Source organism: Argiope bruennichi, chromosome 1 (genome assembly GCF_947563725.1).
Source record: "Argiope bruennichi chromosome 1, qqArgBrue1.1, whole genome shotgun sequence".
Lineage (NCBI taxonomy): Eukaryota > Metazoa > Arthropoda > Arachnida > Araneae > Araneidae > Argiope > Argiope bruennichi.
In genome coordinates this window covers 124,691,373-124,713,813 of record NC_079151.1, presented here as the reverse complement: position 1 = coordinate 124,713,813, position 22,441 = coordinate 124,691,373, and the positions used below count along the sequence as shown (strand labels likewise).

The 22,441-nt window shown below is 29.0% G+C and overlaps 1 protein-coding gene across 3 annotated transcripts in view; it reads right to left on the bottom strand.

Annotated features, from left to right (window-relative positions):
* Nucleotides 1–2,978: 2,978 nt before the first annotated feature.
* LOC129987574 (cadherin-like and PC-esterase domain-containing protein 1) overlaps nt 2,979–22,441 on the bottom strand; it is a 373,319-nt gene continuing 353,856 nt past the window's right edge. For all 3 annotated transcript variants that reach the window (XM_056095568.1, XM_056095666.1, XM_056095622.1), the window contains 6 exons: nt 21,804–21,940; nt 21,502–21,722; nt 20,453–20,554; nt 18,221–18,308; nt 14,581–14,727; nt 2,979–13,746 (listed from right to left, as the gene is read on the bottom strand). In XM_056095568.1, the coding sequence (XP_055951543.1) occupies nt 13,576–13,746; nt 14,581–14,727; nt 18,221–18,308; nt 20,453–20,554; nt 21,502–21,722; nt 21,804–21,940 (866 nt within the window). In that variant the 3' untranslated portion in view covers nt 2,979–13,575. The remainder of the gene's footprint in view (nt 13,747–14,580; nt 14,728–18,220; nt 18,309–20,452; nt 20,555–21,501; nt 21,723–21,803; nt 21,941–22,441) is intronic.

The following is a 22,441-nucleotide window of genomic DNA, read 5'->3' as shown; positions in this document are numbered from 1 at the left end:
TCCACACTTAAATAATGAATGAATGGTTCATAATCATAATGGATGAAGCGCTTGAACAACTGCAGCTATCTCCTCTTTTACTATATGTAAATGCAATAAGATTTCACAATGATATTTTTACTTTCTCGTATAAGTAGTATAGAGAAAGTACAGTAATCTTCAAAAAATTCGAATTTGAAATTGTGGTGGATTCCTATGTTTCAGAACTCCATGAGTTCGAAAAACACATTTTTAGAAAATGTGCGTCTGTCTGTGACAAAGACAACTCAAAAACGCTTTGAGATAGACAGTTAAAGTTTGTTATAGGGTCCTTACATCAATTTTAGTAGATTTCTATCAAATTTGGTGAAAAATGCGCTCAGAGGAAGTCTGTCCGAATACATGATAACTACAAAACGAAGACAACTAGAGAGATAAGATTCGGTGCACAGATTTGACATCTATCATGTGTTCACCGGTAAAATTTCAAGTCAAAATCCAACAAAGAGTTGACCGTATATCGGTCTGTACTTTTAGAAACATGTAAACGCGATAATTAAAAAAAAAAGCAATGACTTAAATATATCAAATTTGGTATGAGATTTTGTGACTGTAAGTGCTGTTTTGTGTCAAATCTTTGTCTCATTCGGTTGAGGAAAACATGTCTAAAACCCAAATTCGATTTTCGGATTCTATTAAGTGCATGCCAAGGATTAATCGCCAAATAATGCCAAGAATGACACGATAAATTCAGTAAAAATGCTAAATTTACGCCAAAAGTTAATATTTGTTGCACACCAGTGTAAGGCGTTCTCTGGCATGGCAAATCTACTAAAGTATATGCGAGAAAGTTTTGGGTAGACCACACAAGCTTGTGTATCATAGATTTCATAAAAATACATCTACTAATTTGGTCGCTTGCGTTCTACTGATATCCGACTTGATGTGGGAATTAAAGGTTAATCTAGTCATAACCCTATGTGCTAATAATCATTGATCTACTGGATAGATTGGACTAATATCTGGATTTTATTAAATGACGTCATATGCTGTTCCTTTGAGAAAAAAGAGGTACAGGTGTTTATTTTGATTAACTTTGATTCTCCAATCGACTAGCTAAATCAGTTATCTGAATTATTGTGTTCAACCAGGCATACGGTTTTGATGGGATCATTTAGATTTCCAACTTCCATTATTATTTTCCAAATGTTTACATTATGTCGTATATATAAAAATCACTGTAGATTTTATAGTGGAGATTAGAGTAACAACGTTGCGTTGCAAAAATGTTAATATTATGTTGTATATATATAAATCATTGTCGATTTTATAGTGGAAATTAGAGTAACGACGTTGCGTTGCAAAAATGTTACCATTATGTTATATATATATAAATCATTGTCGATTTTATAGTGGAAATTAGAGTAACGACGTTGCGTTGCAAAAATGTTACCATTATGTTATATATATATAAATCATTGTCGATTTTATAGTGGAGATTAGAGTAACAACGTTGCGTTGCAAAAATGTTACCATTATGTTATATATATATATAAATCATTGTCGATTTTATAGTGGAAATTAGAGTAACGACGTTGCGTTGCAAAAATGTTACCATTATGTTATATATATATAAATCATTGTCGATTTTATAGTGGAAATTAGAGTAACAACGTTGCGTTGCAAAAATGTTACCATTATGTTATATATATATAAATCATTGTCGATTTTATAGTGGAGATTAGAGTAACGACGTTGCGTTGCAAAAATGTTACCATTATGTTATATATATATAAATCATTGTCGATTTTATAGTGGAAATTAGAGTAACGACGTTGCGTTGCAAAAATGTTACCATTATGTTATATATATATATAAATCATTGTCGATTTTATAGTGGAAATTAGAGTAACAACGTTGCGTTGCAAAAATGTTACCATTATGTTATATATATATAAATCATTGTCGATTTTATAGTGGAAATTAGAGTAACGACGTTGCGTTGCAAAAATGTTACCATTATGTTATATATATATATAAATCATTGTCGATTTTATAGTGGAAATTAGAGTAACGACGTTGCGTTGCAAAAATGTTACCATTATGTTATATATATATATAAATCATTGTCGATTTTATAGTGGAAATTAGAGTAACAACGTTGCGTTGCAAAAATGTTACCATTATGTTATATATATATAAATCATTGTCGATTTTATAGTGGAAATTAGAGTAACGACGTTGCGTTGCAAAAATGTTACCATTATGTTATATATATATATAAATCATTGTCGATTTTATAGTGGAAATTAGAGTAACGACGTTGCGTTGCAAAAATGTTACCATTATGTTATATATATATATAAATCATTGTCGATTTTATAGTGGAAATTAGAGTAACGACGTTGCGTTGCAAAAATGTTACCATTATGTTATATATATATATAAATCATTGTCGATTTTATAGTGGAAATTAGAGTAACGACGTTGCGTTGCAAAAATGTTACCATTATGTTATATATATATAAATCATTGTCGATTTTATAGTGGAGATTAGAGTAACAACGTTGCGTTGCAAAAATGTTACCATTATGTTATATATATATATAAATCATTGTCGATTTTATAGTGGAAATTAGAGTAACGACGTTGCGTTGCAAAAATGTTACCATTATGTTATATATATATAAATCATTGTCGATTTTATAGTGGAAATTAGAGTAACAACGTTGCGTTGCAAAAATGTTACCATTATGTTATATATATATAAATCATTGTCGATTTTATAGTGGAGATTAGAGTAACGACGTTGCGTTGCAAAAATGTTACCATTATGTTATATATATATAAATCATTGTCGATTTTATAGTGGAAATTAGAGTAACGACGTTGCGTTGCAAAAATGTTACCATTATGTTATATATATATAAATCATTGTCGATTTTATAGTGGAAATTAGAGTAACAACGTTGCGTTGCAAAAATAATGTACACAGAATATAAACAATCAATAAATCGATTCTTTATTGCACTAAATGTTTGTACATAGGCATGCAAAAGCACTGAGGCGTGAATAATAAAATGGTCACTAGTATCTGATTGTGCCAGTGCATTCAAATGAGAAAGAACATTTCATTTTCATATACCAGGTAACAGGGGATCCGATTTCAATTTTATTTTTTGGAAAAGGATACTAAATTTAAAGCTGTGATATACTTTCGTAAGGCGTGCATGCGCATTTGAAAGATTGCCACCAAAATAAAATAGTAAGTTTCATTTGTTTTAAAATTTACAATGAGAACTCTACGAAGCGGAATTTAACAAAATGAAATGCTTAATATTAAATGCAAAGCCATCGTTTTATAGTTTTTTTTTATGTACGTTAAAGCCAAACACTAAAATTTAATAATAAAAATATAAAAGTTCTTACATTTCTGCTCTATAGCGACTTTAGTGGAAATGTTCCGCTTTGGTTTATGATTTATTCTATCATTGTTTTATTTTCAGGTTAATAAACTGACGTACTTCAATTTCGAATTCAAATGATTGGTGAGGTAATATTTAAGATTAGTGTTCGATTTTTTTTTGTCAAGCATGGGGGAAAAAACACGCACACCAATCATTCGAAAATATACCAAAAGCCCATCATCTTGGATGGCTAAAAGAAACAAAAACAAATACTTTTAGGGTTGTAATAAAAATTGATAGGATTGCATTTGGCGAAAAATCACCCTAAAGGCAACCTTAGGCAATCGGACATAGCCCAAGTCTAGTCGATTTGTTTTAGATTATACGCCGTAATATTCATTTTAGATATACATATTGTTCTTTCTATACAGCAAAACTTTCACTTAAATGAAATAATATTTGTGAAGATAACTTATACAGCATCAAATTCTGAACGACTACGTTAAAAATTCTGAATAAAAAAATACTATCTGTATTTCCTTTGACTCAATATTTACTTCATTTCAAATCTATACTAATTTAAATTGTCATATAATTGAATAAAAATTGTTACAGTTGCAGGGGTTTAAAAAATTTCCTGATATAAATTTTTCTCTAAATCTCCCTGTACATAAATTCTCTTTTTCTTCTCGAAAAATTATCACACAAAACATTTACAATTCTGCCCTAAAATTTACGAATTGAATTTAAAATTTTTTTCTGGATTTTCGTGAAGCAAGGATCAAGTTCAGACAGGTAATTCTGCCCTAAAATTTACGAATTGAATTTAAACTTAATTTTTGTGTTGCAAACTTACAAATAAATCTTATTCATTGTTATCATTAATTATTAATCTGAAATGTATTATTACCTCAACGTTCAACACAAATGTGTTCAGAAAATTCATGATATATGACTTCTGATGGCATGTTTCCTTAAAAATAAAAGAAAGGTAGCAATGAAAACAGTTTAAAGGTTTTCAAAAGAGAATATTTAATTAAAATAAATTATATTAGTAAATTAAGGTTTTATTGGGAAACATGATTTTATAATAATTAATTAAATTTGTGGTAGCAATCTTTCAAAAACTGAGTATGCCATAATTGAGTTTTGAATCTTCACATTTTGAATATTTACATTTACATATAATATAATTAGCGCAATACTAGCAAAATTTTACATTTTTTTAAAAAAAAATTAGCTATTCATATTTTAATAATACAACTTTATAAATAATACACAATTGTATATGCTTAGCATTGAAATAACAAGAGGAATATGACTTAAGTATACTGGAAGAGGCGGGGTTTATTTAAAAAATAAATAAATAAATTAAATAAAATAAAATTTTACTTAGTACACATTGATTCACATTAATTTGCATTTTTTTTATCATCTGATATACACACACTTTTTACAATAAATATTCATAATATTCAATAATTGCATTATTACATAACATTTTATATTCATTTTCTATCAATCGAACAAGATATATTCAAGTATTCATACCACATTTCGTCGCTCATAGTAATGTAGGAAATTGGAAATTTAATAGTCACAATCCTTTTATATCGCCAATGGATGCCAATTCATTATTGGCAATGTCGTCTTGGCATCCGTTGACGATGCATTAGAGTACTAACTTCTTAACATACGACTTTTTTTAGCCAATTTTTACAATAGGCAAAACGACTTTTTTTTAGCCAATTTTTACAATAGGCAAAACGACTTTTTTTTAGCCAATACGACTTTTTTAACCGATGATTTTTAATTTTTAATTCTGAACAATAGTATAATATTTTTAAATATACTAATAATAATTTGGTTTTCCATAAGAAATAATAGGTTTTTTTTTTCAAAACTCAATCATAGCATCACTGCGAGCAAAATTTACATTTCTTCGCAGGTTTTTATTTTAAATCTTAAAAAAGTACATCAGCATTTTTTTTCTCCAACAGCATTGTTACAGGTTACAAGAAACTAAAAATTTTTAAGGCACAGAAAGTATTTAAAAATGCTCAGTTCAAAGTAGCAAAGGATAAGTTCTCAGGAATCACAATATGAAAGGGTTTCAATCTCAAAATACTGGATTCAGCAATGCAACATTGTATATATATGTATTATATGCATTACAAAATGCTACTTTGTCAATCACCAACAGTATTCTACATTACAAATGTAACTCATCTACTTGACTAACAATGAAACCGTGCTATTACTGGACTATAGGTGTTTTTAAGACGGATGCTCCACGCTCAGAAAACGATTTGGTTAGACTTAAAAATACGGTACTGCCGCCACCTTCAATTTTTCAAATAACATTTCGCCAAAATCAGTGTTAGATTTAACAGTTGGCGAAAATATTGTGTACTTGGCGACAAAATAGTACCATCCTCTTAGGTCTAATCAAAAAATTTTCCGGCTCTCTCTTTGGTCGAAATTCGGAATGAATAGATTTGACACTTTTTTTTTAGGTACAATCGTGCGCCGTTGCGATTTACACAAGAAAAGTAATCTACTCTCAAATCTCATTAATCGTCACTCCATTTAAGACGTCGCTCCTTCTTTGTTCGTCACTCCGCTTTATACATCTCATTACTTTGTTCGTCATTTCATTTTAATTTGAGTAAACCCATCAATCTTATTGGTTAATACTGGAACATCTTTCATGCAAGGAAAAAAAAATATTTTTTGTAATTCTATAATTGAGGAACACAATCTCCCTATATCCGTCACCAAAAATATCTGTAACAGATTGACGAATTAATGAGATTTGAAGCTGAAATTATTCTAACTGAACGAATTGCGTGCAAAATGTAGCAACATATCTAATTATTCTCTCAGTTCTCATATCATAAATATATTTGACAGATTTTCAACAGAAATCGATAATTTCAGTGAGATGGATGATTTTAGTTAACTTGACCGTGGATAGAGAAGGCAAAATTTATAGGGGTGGGGGTGGGGGAGAAGTGAATGAGCAATTAGTGGAAAGGGCTAGCGCTAAGATATCTTATAGAAAATTGTTGTTTATTATCTTGTAAGAAAACGTGTAACTTTGATGAATCTTGAGCGTGATTTCAAAAAAATAAAAATCAAATACGTTTACAAACTCAGTCGTAATTAGCACACTATATGATATTGTACAATATGTTTCGATATAAACAATATTGCGTCATATCGTTTTATATAGTACAATATTTGTGTGTTATTAGGGAATTTATTATAAAATTTATAATTTCACTTAATATTCAATACTAATATAATTGAATTTTTCTGAACGGTTAAATCACTCTTTAGGAAACTGAACCTAAATTAGCTCACTTATCATTGAAAAATTAGAAGTGCCTTTATAAATGATTACTAACAGTCAAAGTAACATTTGTATAAATAGTATGAAACTAAAGTAACATAATTTTAAAACAAATTAAATAAAATTTGGAAAATAAAGTGAAAACTCACTAAATTATTCAAAAAATTTCAACTACGATTCTTTTTGGTTGCATACGTAATAATCAGAAATCCAATGACGAAACAATTCTGAACAAATATAATATTATAAATAGAAAAAAAAAAGAAACCTTTAAAAATTACGAATAATACAAGACTTTCAACTCGCAATATGTTTCTATTATCATGATTTTTATATTTAGGTCAAGTCAATTTCATATAACAAATGACAAAATTTATATTAAAGGGATAATTAAAAAAATAAATTTAAATTATAGGATACTGCTTCATAATTTTTATAATTAGTCATTGAATATTTTGCAACTAGTCATAAAATTCTACAGCATAAAATACAATTCAACTTTCAATATTTCTCTTGAATATGATTTACATAAATATGCTTCTAGTCTTTAAATGTATTTATTTACATTATGTATCGTAAAATTTTATAAATGAAATTCTAAGTATATTCACAATAACTAGGAAATGCATTTGAAAAGTTCAAGGATATTTTGTTTGGGAAATTTTTTTATACTTCATTTCTATGAATTCAGAATAAATTAAATTAAGCATTCATTTTTCCGGATTCATCGTTACCTGTAAATTTACTAATTTCACGAAGTACATTTGATATGCATTTAGAGAAAATGTAATTTTATATTCTTAAATAATGCTTGCTTTAATGTTCGCATACTAATAGTTCAAAAGTATGTCAAATATCAGCCATCTGAGACGGTCACAAATGTTGAAAAAACATTTTTGGGTTGCATTAAAAATTGTTAGGTTACGACTTTTGGCGAGAACTCATTCAACTTTGGCAAGTGGATGGGCTTAAATAAGTATCAAAGAAGTTCTTTTACAGTTCTGAAAATTCAAACAAGTGGTTATAATCACAAAAAATTATTATACCAGACGCAAAAAAAAATTATAGAAATTTTTTAAAAATTAGAGTAATTTTATTTAAGTTTTCGGAAAAAAAAACTCCACCCGCTTATTAAAGTTAAAAAAAATCGTTCACACTTTGCACTAAGGATAGACGCATGTGCATCAGCAGTACGATTATTACCATGTAGTGTGAGCTATTATGAGTTAATCTGAGTCACAAACAAGGTATTAATATATGCACAAATACTTGAAAATTAAACATGTAATGAAAAATATCAAAGTGCATAAAAAAATTGGTGAGTAATCTAATAAAGTATATGATTTAATTAAATAGTATTGATAATTTAATAAATATTTTGAAAAATAAACATCTTCAAACTTTTCAAATGCAATCTACATTCTCTCTGCACAAATGTTACATACCTAACTAGAATATCAATAAAAGCATGTTTTGTGCATATTTTTTTAAAAATTATGCCGCACTTTATACAGAACTCTGTATAAAATTTGTTCAAAATGATGTAATCTATGTTAAACTCTATTCATATGATAAGTAACAACAAATGAGTTTGGCAAATGCATTCATTTCTTTGCCGAGGATTCGTTATCCCACTATATAAATTCACGTATCTTGGATACAAAAAGTTTACAATACAACACTCTGGTATCTTTTGTATTAATTAAAATACAACATGCATACTTTTTACAATCATCAACGGAGTTCCTTGCATCCAAATACTCTCTCTCTCTCTGTGTGTGCTCATAACGGGTTAATTATTTAGAAAATTGTGTCACCATGGTTGAAAATATCTTGTACTTTTATAAACATAAATTTAAGTACATATTATTTTGTCAACGAAATTACAAGTGAGTTGTCAATGCTTTAGGCTTCAGATATGTATATGTAAAGCACACTTTATGCTTTTTTACCTAGATGAAGCTCAAGTTTGCTATTATTTAATCAAAGAACAAAAGCAAAAGAAAAAAAATATTTATAATATAAATTTAGCTTAGGGAAAGGATGCATCAATGCAAACAAAATAGTCAGGAATTTGTGCAAACAATGCTTCAATACTGCCTTTTTTTTTTTGTCTGAAAAGTTAGATAATTTATGGTATTTTCGGAAAACTTAATTCATTTGCTGTGATAGTTGTTTATTTTATGAGGATTTTCATTAATTTTGGAGTTTGAAATTTATTACATTTATTTTGTAGTATACATTTAAGTAATAAATAGTAGATAAATACTTTTCAAAAATTGAGATATTTTCATGCCATTTACTTACTTCATTTACCGTGATAGTTGTTTATTTCTGAGGATTTTCATTAATTTTTGGGTTTGAAATTTATTACATCTATTTTCCTGTATACATTTAAGTAATAAATAGTAGATAAATATTTTTCACTTCATTTAAAAGATTATTCAATTTGAACATTGGCGATTCCTCCATTAGAGCTAACGCAACTCTCGGCGATTATTTCATATCAATTTATTTATACTTTTTTTGATAACATATATTTTTACTTAGATTTCAATAATTTTAAGGAGTTGATTAAAATCGATTAAAAATCATAATCTAAAACTATAGTTTGGTTATGAACACTTATATATCACTCCAGGAAATCTCGACTCGCATTGGAATTGTTTTCCTTTGACAGGTTAATTTTTCAAATTGTTTTTCTCTGGCAAGTTAGAATTGCACAGAGAATCAATAAGTGCACATGCCGAAATGATGCATAAAAAAGGACAAATGACGTTATTAGACCTGCGAAGTGAGACAAGCTATCTTTAATCATTAAAAAAAACTCAAAAATTGACAATTTTTGAATACCATTTTTTCCTTTCACACTCCTCCTAAATAGATTTTTGTCAGTCCTTTTGGAAATTTCATTTTAATATTCGAACGACTTCTTGTTTGAAATGTATTATTTAATGACTTCATTTGTTATAAAACGATTATTCAGATAAAGATAATTAGTGAGAAAAGTGAACATGTTTTGTGGTATAATTTTTAACCAGCGTTAACGGAAATTTAAACTAAAAATTTGTTCTTTTAGTGTGAAAAAAGGCAGATCCGATTTGGTAGTTAAAAGTTTCGAAAAAGTAAAACTTAAAATACGTTTAAAAAAAGTATTTTCACTTCAAATATGCTGTGCTGTCATTGTCCTGGTTTAACCCTTTCTGCTTCAGAAACAGTATGAATAATTTTCGAGCAATTATTAATTCGAGGAATCATGGACAATAAACAAGTGATTAACTGAAATTTCCTTCAATTTTCTTACAAATTATAAAACTGGTTATGAAACAAATTTCAATTAGTCGATAGATTACTGCAATAACCATAATTTTAACTTTTAAAATAGAGCAAAAGAGCAGAATTATAATTAAGCTATGCAAGCACTGTAATCTGTGGACGAAGAAGTAGTTCAACGTCGCAAATATATTAGTTTTAATATAGATTATCTATGAAATTAAGACTAATATCTTAATATATATAAATTACGTGTCACGTTGTTTGTCCGCGATGGACTCCTAAACAACCGATTTTAATCAAATTTGCACACCGTGTGCAGTTTCATCTAACTTAAAAGATAGGATAGCCCTTTTTTGAATTTTTTAATTAGAATTTTAATTATTAATTAAAAACTAACTTTCCTGCCAAAAAAAACTTTTCATTTTCCCCAACGCCAAATGAGTACGGCTTCAGTTTTTTTCCCAACAGTCATGAGGCTAGGCTTAAGATTTTTCGGCTGGTTATTTGAAACGGTTCTATTTATTTTCTTAATGTTTGATGCATTTAAAATTAAACATTGATAATGAATCGATCTTTCAGATTCATTCTGAAGTACTTTTGAATTAAAATAAAACAGAATAAAGGAAATTAAAAATGTATAATCTGCATAGCGTTACCCCAACTGGCGTAGAAAAAATCACGCATTTGCGTTACCGTAACTGGCGATGAAAATTCACGCATGCGCATTGTGTTCTGATTGTTCACATGTCAATCATTATCAACGGATGATTTAAATTATTTTTAGGTTAGTTGCATGTTTTTGTAATTAAATTGTATTTATGTTAGATATATATTTTTTGTATACGCTTATAGTTTTAAGTTCATCGTTTTTTAAGTAGTTTTTTTAACCTGTTTTCAACCGATTATTTTAAACGATTCGTTTTATTTTCTGAGTGTTTGTTGCATTTAAAATTAAACATTGTTAATGAATCGATCTGTTCATGATGAATCTGAGAAAAATTTGTTGACAAATTCTTGAGATATTACATAAATTAAGGAAGATATTATTTAGTGCCCATAAAGTTTAAAAGCTCAGTGACTCTGTTTTCAGTAATCATATTATAAAAAAGTGTTTTGTTTCAGTAAAAAATATTATTATATTAATTGCAGATTAATTCTTTCCACTTTAATTTAAAGCATAAATTCTACGAGAGGTAACAGAAAATTAGAGAGAAACATATTACGTTATAACTGAAGGTCTTTATAATATTATGAGTGAATTATATGACTATCAAAATTTGAATTTTAAAATATTTTGATGAAGAATCTATTAAAGTTGGAATTGCGTAAAATATTTAATTATTAAAATTTAAACGAACATTAAGATTGGCGAATCGGCTGGTCGTTAAAGGCGGCTAGTTTAATTATAAATATAACCTCCTTTAAAAACTTCAAGTGACTTAAGTAACAACTAAGCATATATATTAATTAATGCTAGAAGCATAAGTATGTCGTCCAAGGCAAGCTAAAGCACATTGACAAACCACATATAAATGCCGTCGATGCTTTTTACATAATAACAAAGATAAAAATAAATATTTCGGAATATACAGTTGATGATGCATTTGTAACCATCGCATCATTCATATTATATAATGCGTACCAAAAATAAACTCTATTAAATCACAGAAAATAAGTTAAAGCAAAATAGAATAATGAAAAGCATATAACTATACATAAACCTCTTACTGACTCATATACAATTAAAAAGCGTTATATGTTATCACTTTTTTTTACATACAGAAAGTACAGTTATTCTCTTCACTGTGCGTTTTGACACGACACTCCCTGTTTAAAATACGTATAAATGTACAAAAAGTATAATAATGGGTACATTTCAAGTCAATGGAAAATTTTTGGAGTGGTTTTAAATACCTTTTATGATTAAGATGATTACTAGGGTTTCAACCTCGTTAATAATAGTTAGAAATTTTGAAACTTTTAAATTAGAGGAAACGAAAATCATTATTAAGCTTTTCCATGAAAAGGACAAAACCGTCGAATTCTTATGAAGTGATTGAAAACAAAAGGTCTGAATGTTTGTGTCACTCCTTTCAAATCCATACGGTTTGGATAATTATTAAAGATTTCAATCTCTTTAAAATATTTTGAAATTTTAAAATTCGAGAAACTAAATATAATACTAAGATTATTCCACGAAAAAGAAAAAATTGTCGACTTCTTATGGTATAACAGACTACAATATCTATGTCAAGATTATTCTGAATCAGGAATGATTTTTATTCAAAATTTATCCTCTCAAAATACGGAATTTCTCTTATTATTTAAACGACCATAATTTTCTCATAATGGTTCAGATGCGATTAGTTTTACAATAGATTAGAAATACAAATTGTGAAAGAATTAAATAAAACATGTGTGGAAAAAAAATTCTTTTTTCCCAATTAATGCCTGAACATTCAAATTTAAGCAGAATGTTCCTACGAAAAAGTAATGAAAAAAAAAGAAAATTTTTATTGTTCTTAAAATATGCACAAAAGTAATTAAAAATATACAATTCTGCCAACTCGATTAATTTACCATTTTTAAATATTTCGTTAGTATAATCATTTTAAAACATTTAATTAATGAATAATTATAAATCAATGAAATTCACAATTTTATCTAATTTCTTTAAATGCCATTAATCGCAAGTAATTTTTTTCCTCCACTTCCTATTTAAATGCAAATATAATGTCACAAATTATGGCAACATAAGTTTGGGGATAAATATATATTTTAACTTCTTTTTTCTTTAACTAAATTTCATTGTTTTGTCTCCTTTCCGAAGCCTAATACACATTCTATTCCTGACGCAACAACCATAAAAAAATTATTTGCTGCAGAAATTTTTTTAAATGCCATTTATCGCTTAATTTTTATTTCTTTAAATGCCATTTATCGCTTAATTTTTATTTCTTTAAATGCCATTAATCGTAAGTAATTTTTTCCTCCACTTCCTATTGAAATGCAAATATAATGTCACAAATTGTGGCAATATAAGTTTGGGGGTAACTATATAATTTAACTTATTTTTTCTTTAACTAAATTTCATTGTTTTGTCTCCTTTCCGAAGCCTAAAACACATTCCATTTTTGACGCAACAATCATAAAAAATTATTTGCTGCAGAAATTTTCCAACAATCTTGAATATACCCTAAAACCACAGAACGATAAATTGAATAAAAAGAAAAACAATCAAAATAAATGATTCTTTTGACATCTGTATTATATTTTCTTTAAATGCTCTCGCAAATATACACTTCAAACAAATTCTCGAATTCACCACGCTTTGAAATCACACATTCATTTTTTTTGGCGCCGTTTGCAACTTGAAGAAACAGAAGATCGCCAACCTCCGGAATATGCCAAATGGCTGCTTTTCTTGGCGTGGTTTCTTAATGAACTTTTTTTTAGATATACGTATCAAACGTATACAGACTTTCCTCAGGAAAGACTCTATTGAAAAAGAAAATGAATTGCTTTAATGAGCCACATGTAGGCATCGGAAGAGTGCAATCATGTGTCCAAGTAGAAATCGGAACAAATCCGACTGAGCAAAATTTCACTGTAAATGGCATTGATTGGGCCTTCAACGTGGAATCGAGTTTGGCGATTTCCACCAGTCCCTGTGTTTCTTCTGGTCCGCCATCTTGGAAAATTATCATCAACAGACGGAATTTTCACAACCTGAAATTTAAGAAATTTAACAGATTCAAATTTCTTGTTTGAAACATTGTAACATGATAATGTTATTTGATTCATTTACTTTTCATCTTATTTTAAAAATTCCTTTTTTAATTTTATTGCAGAGTTAAGGTGCACAAAAATACTTTTAATCTTTATTAAGAATAAATCCAAGGTTCTTGTTTAACGGGGACCAAAAAGCACCAAGAAAAAATTTCTCCAAATTATAAAAATATACTCAGTGCTTGACCACATGCTATATAGCTTGCTCTGTTATCGTGCTATATAGTTTGACGATTGAAATCGCCAAATTGGCGAAATTTTATTTGGCACTTTCTGGTCGTTGTTACTATTGACAAGTACCAAATCCAGTAATTATTGTAAAACGATAAAAAGTATTGTTGAAAAATGTTTAAATTAAAAAAAAAATAAGTATACATTTTATAGAAATTTAAATTTTATAACAATATTTAAAAAAAGTTTTTGAATTTGGGAAAAATTGTACGGAAATAAAATTAGGATCACTAACAAACCTTTTATTATTTAATTTTAAAGAGGTGTAAAAAGTTATGCAGTGATATGCTGAGAAATTATTGAAGAAAACCATTAATATTTTGATTAATTTTTAACTAAAAACCAATTAAAATTGTGAGAAAACTTTCTATTGAAGAAGTAATTATAAGTTAAATGTGGTTGCTGTCTGCTTTATAGAAGGTTTTGAAGGGTTTTTTTTTATCGCACATGTCGCAATTTATAGATAATAATAAGCCACCATAAAAACATTGCTATAATAAAATAAGTATTTTGAAACGTAGATTCAAAAGTGTCATTACTTACTCTGTGAAAGTGGCAAGCGCATTTACCCTGCAGGAAATCTTTGTATCTTGGCACGGTTATGTTGAAAGTGTCGATCACCTCGAAATTGTAATGCTTGGCGAAGTCTGCTAGACCCATGCTGTGCAGTAAAAGTTTTCGCTGCTCGTCCTGGAAAACAAACAAGGCATATTTTAATAAAAAGAAATGCATTTTGTTAGCATCTAATTCATGGGAATTCTGAAAGATATTGGGTTGTAAAATTTCGAAAAGGAACGAGGTTCTTCTTCACTGTTAGTTAGTTCGCTTACGATCATTTATTTTGAAATTCGTGATTTCTTTGCAACTTTTATATTAGGTATTTGGCGTACTTGTGCATACTCTAGTAGTTGCTGTAGCAAAAACATATTGTGCGCCAAAATTTATGATTGTGCATTAACTTCTATGCCAGCGATTAATTATCAAAACAGTCGCCAAATATATCATCTTTACTCCAACCAGAGATTAATCGCCAACCATATAATGTTAGTTTTGATTAAGTTTGTCAATGACATGCGGCTAAACGTAAAGTTCGTCAATAATATGCAATATGCAGTTATTACATAAGTACCGGACATTTCATAAATGATGTTTAAAAGAATACAAATATACATCATGTAATTTTAAATTAATTATGAAAAAAAAAGCCGAGTCGTTTTTTAAATTAATCGTAATTATGTTTATCCGATTCTACTAGCTTCGAATTAGATAAATTCTACTGTATATCTTTTTATTCTGCTTGCTTAGTTTAGTTTAGTTATATTAACGTCCCGTTTGAAGCAACACTAGGGCTATTTTGGGACGGACCTCGTAAGTTTGAACCGCGGTCAGATGACGAGGACGACACCTGAGCTGGCACCCCCCTCTCCACACCACACCACACCAGCGGGAGGACGTTTGGTCATGACGGATTTAACGTGCAACAGACTCCCTTACACGACGGTTCTTCGGTGGAACCGAACGAACCTAAAACCCTCCAGTTCCGAAGCCGAGACCTTACCACCATGCCACCGCGACCCCCTTCTGCTTCTTAGATCGATAATGATAGATAATGCTGATAGATAATGAAAATTCAAAATTTTAATTAACTATTTATAATTAATTATAATTAATAGAATTCTATAGAGCTCTTTTCTGAATAAAAAGCACAATCAAAAACATATTTCATATGCAGTTGTTTAAAGGACATTCCACTACTAATAAGACAACGTAGCTGTCATCCTAAATAAGCAATGATTCATTGCATTAAATCACATTAATTCAATTGCTGCGGAGCATTCAACTTTATATCACATCGAATTTGGCAGAAACTATCGTTGAATCGTTGCCAAACTAGTCTCGAAAGCATTTATGTAATGGGCGTAGCTACGTGTTATCTATAATAACTCAACGGACCATTCTCAATAGCCTCTACACATAATGGGACTTTTTTTTAGCGAATTAAAGTACCGCATTTTTCATAAATGCTCAAAATCTTTCAGAGCCTATGAAAGCTTCCCAGAACCGCTAACACTCAACTTAATTTAAAGCATATATTTCCTTAAATGTCTTTTAAATTTTGTTAAAAGCAAGAAGATTAAGGTAATTGAGAAATAAAATTAAATTCTGCAAAAAAAATGCCTTTTTATTTTTTTTAACTATTGAAAGACTGATAGGAAATTGTTTAAAAATTATATATATATATATATATATATATATATATATATATATATATATATATATATATATATATATATATATATATATATATATATATATATATATATATATATATATATATATATATATATATATATATATATATATATATATATATATATATATATATATATATATATTTGGCGAGCCTTTTGTTCACCTAGATTATTATTTTCGCTGTTAAATGATTGATATGGAATGTATTTTTTAAACTCCTTTCAACCTTTTATTTGATATAATTGGAAAACGCGAATTCAACTGAATCAGCTTAATGCAAATTAACCCTTTAAAGGGCCATTTTTTTTCTAGTCATATTATGTTAAAATATTTTTAGGCTTGAAATTAAAATAAGAAAAGGGATTCATTTAGCTTATTCGATAAATTTAAGTTGATTAATTAATTAATTTGGTTCATTAATAATTAAGTAACAAATCAAAACACATCATTTTGTCTGAGACAAAGAACTGAAAGCATCTAAAATTCTGACTTACTAAAAAAATTGTCAGAACTTATGCCAACCAACATAATTTCATACAAAGACTGAAAAATTTCGTGGGAAGCATACTTCCCACGGTTCCAAAGGGTTAAAAAGTATATGCCAAGAAATAAAAGCAGAAATAATAATCCTAGTAAGAAGTGTTTGGTTGTTAAAAGCAGGCGATCGCATTTTTAGATGTATGAGTTCGAATTCCGTCATAAAATTAAAAATCATTTTTGCAGTTAATGTAAAAATATTTTACAGATAATGTTTATTTTTACATTTTTACAGTTAATAATAATTTTTAAAATTTTTATAAAATTAAAAAAAAAACTGTAGGAAATAAACTGATATAATTAAAAAGATAATGCTTTTAGTCTTAAGATAATACAAAGATAATTTTTGTACAATAATTTTGTTTTGGAAGATATGAATATCAATATACACGAGCAAGCCATAACGTATACCCATCTGATGACGATTAAGCCTGTTTTTGCGTTTGATTAAAAATACTGCTTGAAACCTATTTCTTGATTCGGTTATGCCTTCTTTTCGTTATGTATGGATATTTTTTTTTTGTGGAGGGAGGGGCATGGAGAATCTTCTCCAGAATATTTCTAACGATATTTTACCATTTTATCAATTAGCTAAACAAAACGTTGAATTCAATGAAGCTGTAAATGTGGCTGTAAAAACGTTCAACGAAGCAGTTAGAAATTCGACTGCTTCCATTCGACAATAAGTAATAAGAACGATTTCTATGCCACATACGTTAGAATATATATATATATATATATATATATATATATATATACATATATATATGAATCGTGTGTATTTTTAATGAACGTTGTAATAATTAGGGATTTTATCTCTTCACTCGGAACGTGAGAAAATGCTAAAGTCATTAGTTTTTTAGAGCATACGTAGAATTAATTAAATAAAAAAGTGGAACTGGATCAGGAAATATTAAGGCATTTTAGTGAAATTAATATATGCTAAATTAAGACGAAAATTAAAAAATTAATTAGAGTTTAAATTTATATATATATATGAAAAAATAATAAGAAATAAAGGAATAATTTCGAAATCCTTGCATTTCAAAATAAATCAGCAAAAAAAAAAAAAAAAAAAAAAAAAAAAAAAAAAATCAAAAAAGATCGACAGTTTGACCTCAAAATCTGGCTAACAAGTGTTACTTGCCAGTTGAAAATAGTTCATAAATTTGTAAATATATATTGACTTGTTATATAAAGCAAGGGAAAAATAAATAAATAAAACGCATTCGGTTTATTCACGGAGGTAAAATGCAACTGTCCTATAAATAAAACTGGAGCGTTAAGGAGTTAAATTCGTTAAAAATTACATGTAAGTTTAATTAAAAGGACATATGTAACAAACCATTTATTCTTTTTTCTATTTTCGTTAGCTAACGCGTTCAATACTTACCATGGATAAAGTGTGCACTCCTTCGACAGGCAAATGGAATCCGGCTCCCAGGGTCTTCATCACAAGCTTGATACCCTGAAGTCGCTCACTAGAAAAAGATTTTGATTTCACGTAAAAAGAAGTTGTACAAGAAAAAGATTTCTGAGTTTCGTTCATTAAAGTATTTTTTTAGAAAGTATTATTGTGAGTATTTATTTATATCCCAAAGATATAATAAAGCTTATTTCTAAAGAATATTTCCAAACTATGTACAGAAATTTGCGAAATTGGGTGTTTAAAAATATTTAATCATTATTCATAATTAAATAAGAATGTCAATAATATTATTTATTTTATATATTATTTTTTCATAATATACAAGAATTTCATCGCAAATAATATTAAATTAGCGTTTACTTTTCAGGTAGGATTTATATTAACAGCATTTAAAAAATTATGCTGAAGCTAATATTTTTCTGAAAAAAATGGTGATGATAACTTATAAATTAATAATTAAGCTCAACTGAATAGTTAACAGAAATTAGAGTTTGCATTTAAACTAAAATTTAAGGTGTTAAATTTGGTATCTAATTTATAAGACAAGTTTCATTCTTTTTAAAGAGAACGACTCTAAACTGAATCGAACTTTATACTACTTTGAACGCATTCTCCATTTTCTCTCTTAATGAATAATTTTTGCTCAATATCATTTTCTTAAAATCTTTCTAATAAATTAATAATTTATTTGCAAAGGCACTTTAAAACTTTATTCACGTTATTAAAATCCCGCTAAAAATGTGTATTATTTGAATACAGTATGGTTTCCAATAAATCATATCACTGACTCTCCGACCAGCCCGAAAGAACACGGATAAAAAATACTGAATGACCGGACCGCAGTAACAGCAACATTGGCGGGAACTGTGGTTGAGTCCTAAGGGCCATCACCGGCCACGGTACAACCCTTCCCGAAGGAAGTAAGTCCCGTCATCGATGGGAGGAGCCAGATCCCTCACCTATTTATGCATTCAACCACCATACCGGAAGCATCTCATCCTCATTTCGAGGTGTCCCCCCCCCGGGGGTATAGGGGTTACCGATAAAGAAAAATACAGTAGCTGTATTTATTTCATTTTTAAAAGCAATCATCTCGTTAAAAAAATTTTCATTCGATTTTGCAATTCTGAGAAGTTTTATAATTTTGATTTCAATTGTAATAAATAATTTTTATACAGTCTTTTCACTTTCTCATATATGAAGTTTACAAAGAGAAAGTACTGTAATTGTCACAAAAAGTCGAACACGATATTTTGAAGAATCTTCATGCTTAAGACGTTCTTCAGACCAAAAGACCCATTTTTGGAATTAGATCTAAGCGTCTTTTTATTTGCGAATGCGACAACTCATAAGCGCTTTAAGCTAGACGGTTTAAATTTGGTATATTGTCTCTACTCCAAATTTGTAGATTTTTACCGAATTTTGAACGAAACCTATTCAGAATAAAAATGTCCACCGTGCTGTCCGAATATAACAATAACTACAAAACTAAAAGAGCGATAATATTCGGTGCACAGATTTTACATCATAAGTGTTGGTATGGATGAAATTTGAATTTAAATCGTTCAAGGGGTTGACGACCTCTGCCTGTCTGTCATTTCAAGAGTGAATTCTGCATACCTGTTCGTGAACAATATAATTAAGAAATGCTTTGATATAGACAATTGAAATTTGGTATGTGGATTTTACACCGAATTTATAGATGTTCGCCAAATTTTGAACGAAATCTATTTTTAAGAAATATATCTAGCCCTTATACAAATGAATCCTATAATTACAAAGTCTAAATAGCTAGATAGATAAAAATGAGATACATATCTTCAGCATGTAAAGTGTGGATACAAATTTTGAACCAATTCCACTACTGGGTTGACCATTTATCGGTTTGTATTTCTGTATGCATGTAAACGAAAGATTTAAGAGAGTGAAATTTATATGTTATCTTGTTTATACTTTTGTGTCAAATTTTGATTTCAATTGGTAGGAAAAAAGGCCCCCAAAATGCTTATTCGGTAGTATACTCATCAGAAAATTCATTCCGACTTTGAGCGAGAATGCGATAAACTTTCGGAAAGACCATTCCTGCATGTTCATTTTACAATACTTTCTTTCATAAGAGTTTTACTCAGTTTCATACCGCTTATATGAAAGATAAAACAAAAAAGAATATGCCTTTCAAGTAATGTAGTTACTTACACTCGTAGAGCTCGCAGCATCATAAGCAGATGTTGTGTAGCCAACCACTGAACGCCACCAACTATCAACACAGTGTCTGTGTTGTTTTTCAAAGGGCGAGACCTATAAACATATCAAAGCAACAAACATACTGATTAAAATACAATACAAATGAATAAATATCAAAGGATGTATTTATAGAATTTTAATTTAGAATTATGACAGAACTTAAAACATAGGAATATTATATTACTACGTTCTTAAAGTAGCTATCCTGTAAAAATATACATTTTTGACATTTTTCATATAATGATTTAAATGCAGATTGTAAAACTCCTTCAGCATCTTCCTCATTGATCGCTGCACTTCTTCCGAACTTGAGAATCGTTACTCCTACCTGAATTATCCAATTTGTCTTTTAAAAATGGCCTGGCAATTTTCAAAATAAATGCCAACAAATTCTTAAATCTTTGTAACAATTTTTTGTCGAATATTTTTTTTTAATGTCCTACACAATAATGATTTGTAAATTCGTATTTTACATGTCTTTTTTTTTAAATTTTCGATATTACCCATAAATTGAATTTTAGCTTATCGTTGCCTCACCGTACGCTGACTTAATCATTTGAGAAAAACTTGAAAAAATATTTTCCTTAGTAAACATAAAATTGAACACTAAATCAAAACGTGTCTAAACAACAAATTCGATGTTTGGATACTATTAACGCATGCTAGGAAATGAATCGCCAAATAATTTACCAAGGATCACACGATAGATTCAGTCAAAATGCTAAATTCAAGCCAAAAGTTAACATTTCGTAACCATTGTACGCCACTGCCATGTAAGGCATTCTCTATGACAAGTTTATTAGCTAGTACGCGAGAAAGTTTTGAGGGTACTAATCCTGCCGGTTATTTTTATATATTTCCTTCTGCATCAGATAAAATTCTTTTAAGTATGCTAGACAAGATGAATCATGTTCTGGAGTCTAAGCCGCAGTAGAATATCACAAAAAAGAAGTGAAACTACTTTTAAAATATGATTTTAAGAAGAGATATATGATTCCTACTTTTGTATAAGGTGGTATAGTGCCTTATCGAAGACGGGCCGCTGATTGGTTGGTAACCAGAATTGCGGATAATAAGCGAAACTGACAGCCGTTCTCCCATCGTTCACATTCTTGTACACTCGAATATCGTGGGTCTTGTCCCATTCGTTCAGAGAACCGTTCAGCCGTTCGATCACGTAATGCATCATGCCACGGTTAGTAGAATCCCCGATAAAAAGCAACTGCAAATAGAAATACATTTTGTTCTTTAATCTTGGTTTTAAGTGCAGAGGAATCACCATTGAGCCTCTAGTTTTACATACCTTTTTCCCAGCCAAACATCGCTTTAGATTATCAGTGGATAAGACCGCATGCCTGCAGCCGTATGGTTGCCACACAGCTTCTCTCCAGAAACAGGTGTTTCTCTCTGCACAAGATCGACACGGCAGAACCCAACGACCTGCATAGAAAAAAAATGCGAATTAAAGACGAAGAGATAAGTAATATATCTCCTTTTATGTTTAAAATTTTTTAACAGCAAGTCTTTATTGCTAATACACGCGAAAGGTTAACTTGTTGTTTTTGCAGTTCTGCTGATTCACTACTCATGCTAAAATTTCTTTTCTTCGGTTTTTCAATATGGCAGTGTGTTTGATTTAAAAAAAAGCATGTAACTTCTCATTTACATCTGAATACCAAGATGTACATAAGAAGAACTTGAAACATTGATTGTAAAATTTTCTAGAATTGAATTTAATGGCTACATCCAACCTCATTAGGGCAAGATATTGCACTATATCTCCATGATTTTATTTGATATTTTTAATGCGATATACTAGAGTGAAGATATAATAAAATTATTGTCTTGCATTTAGTGTTAATAGGAAGAACTACTGAATTTTTATGTTACTTTGTTTTAAAATATTAATCGATAATACAAATTCCAGAAAACGACTCTATT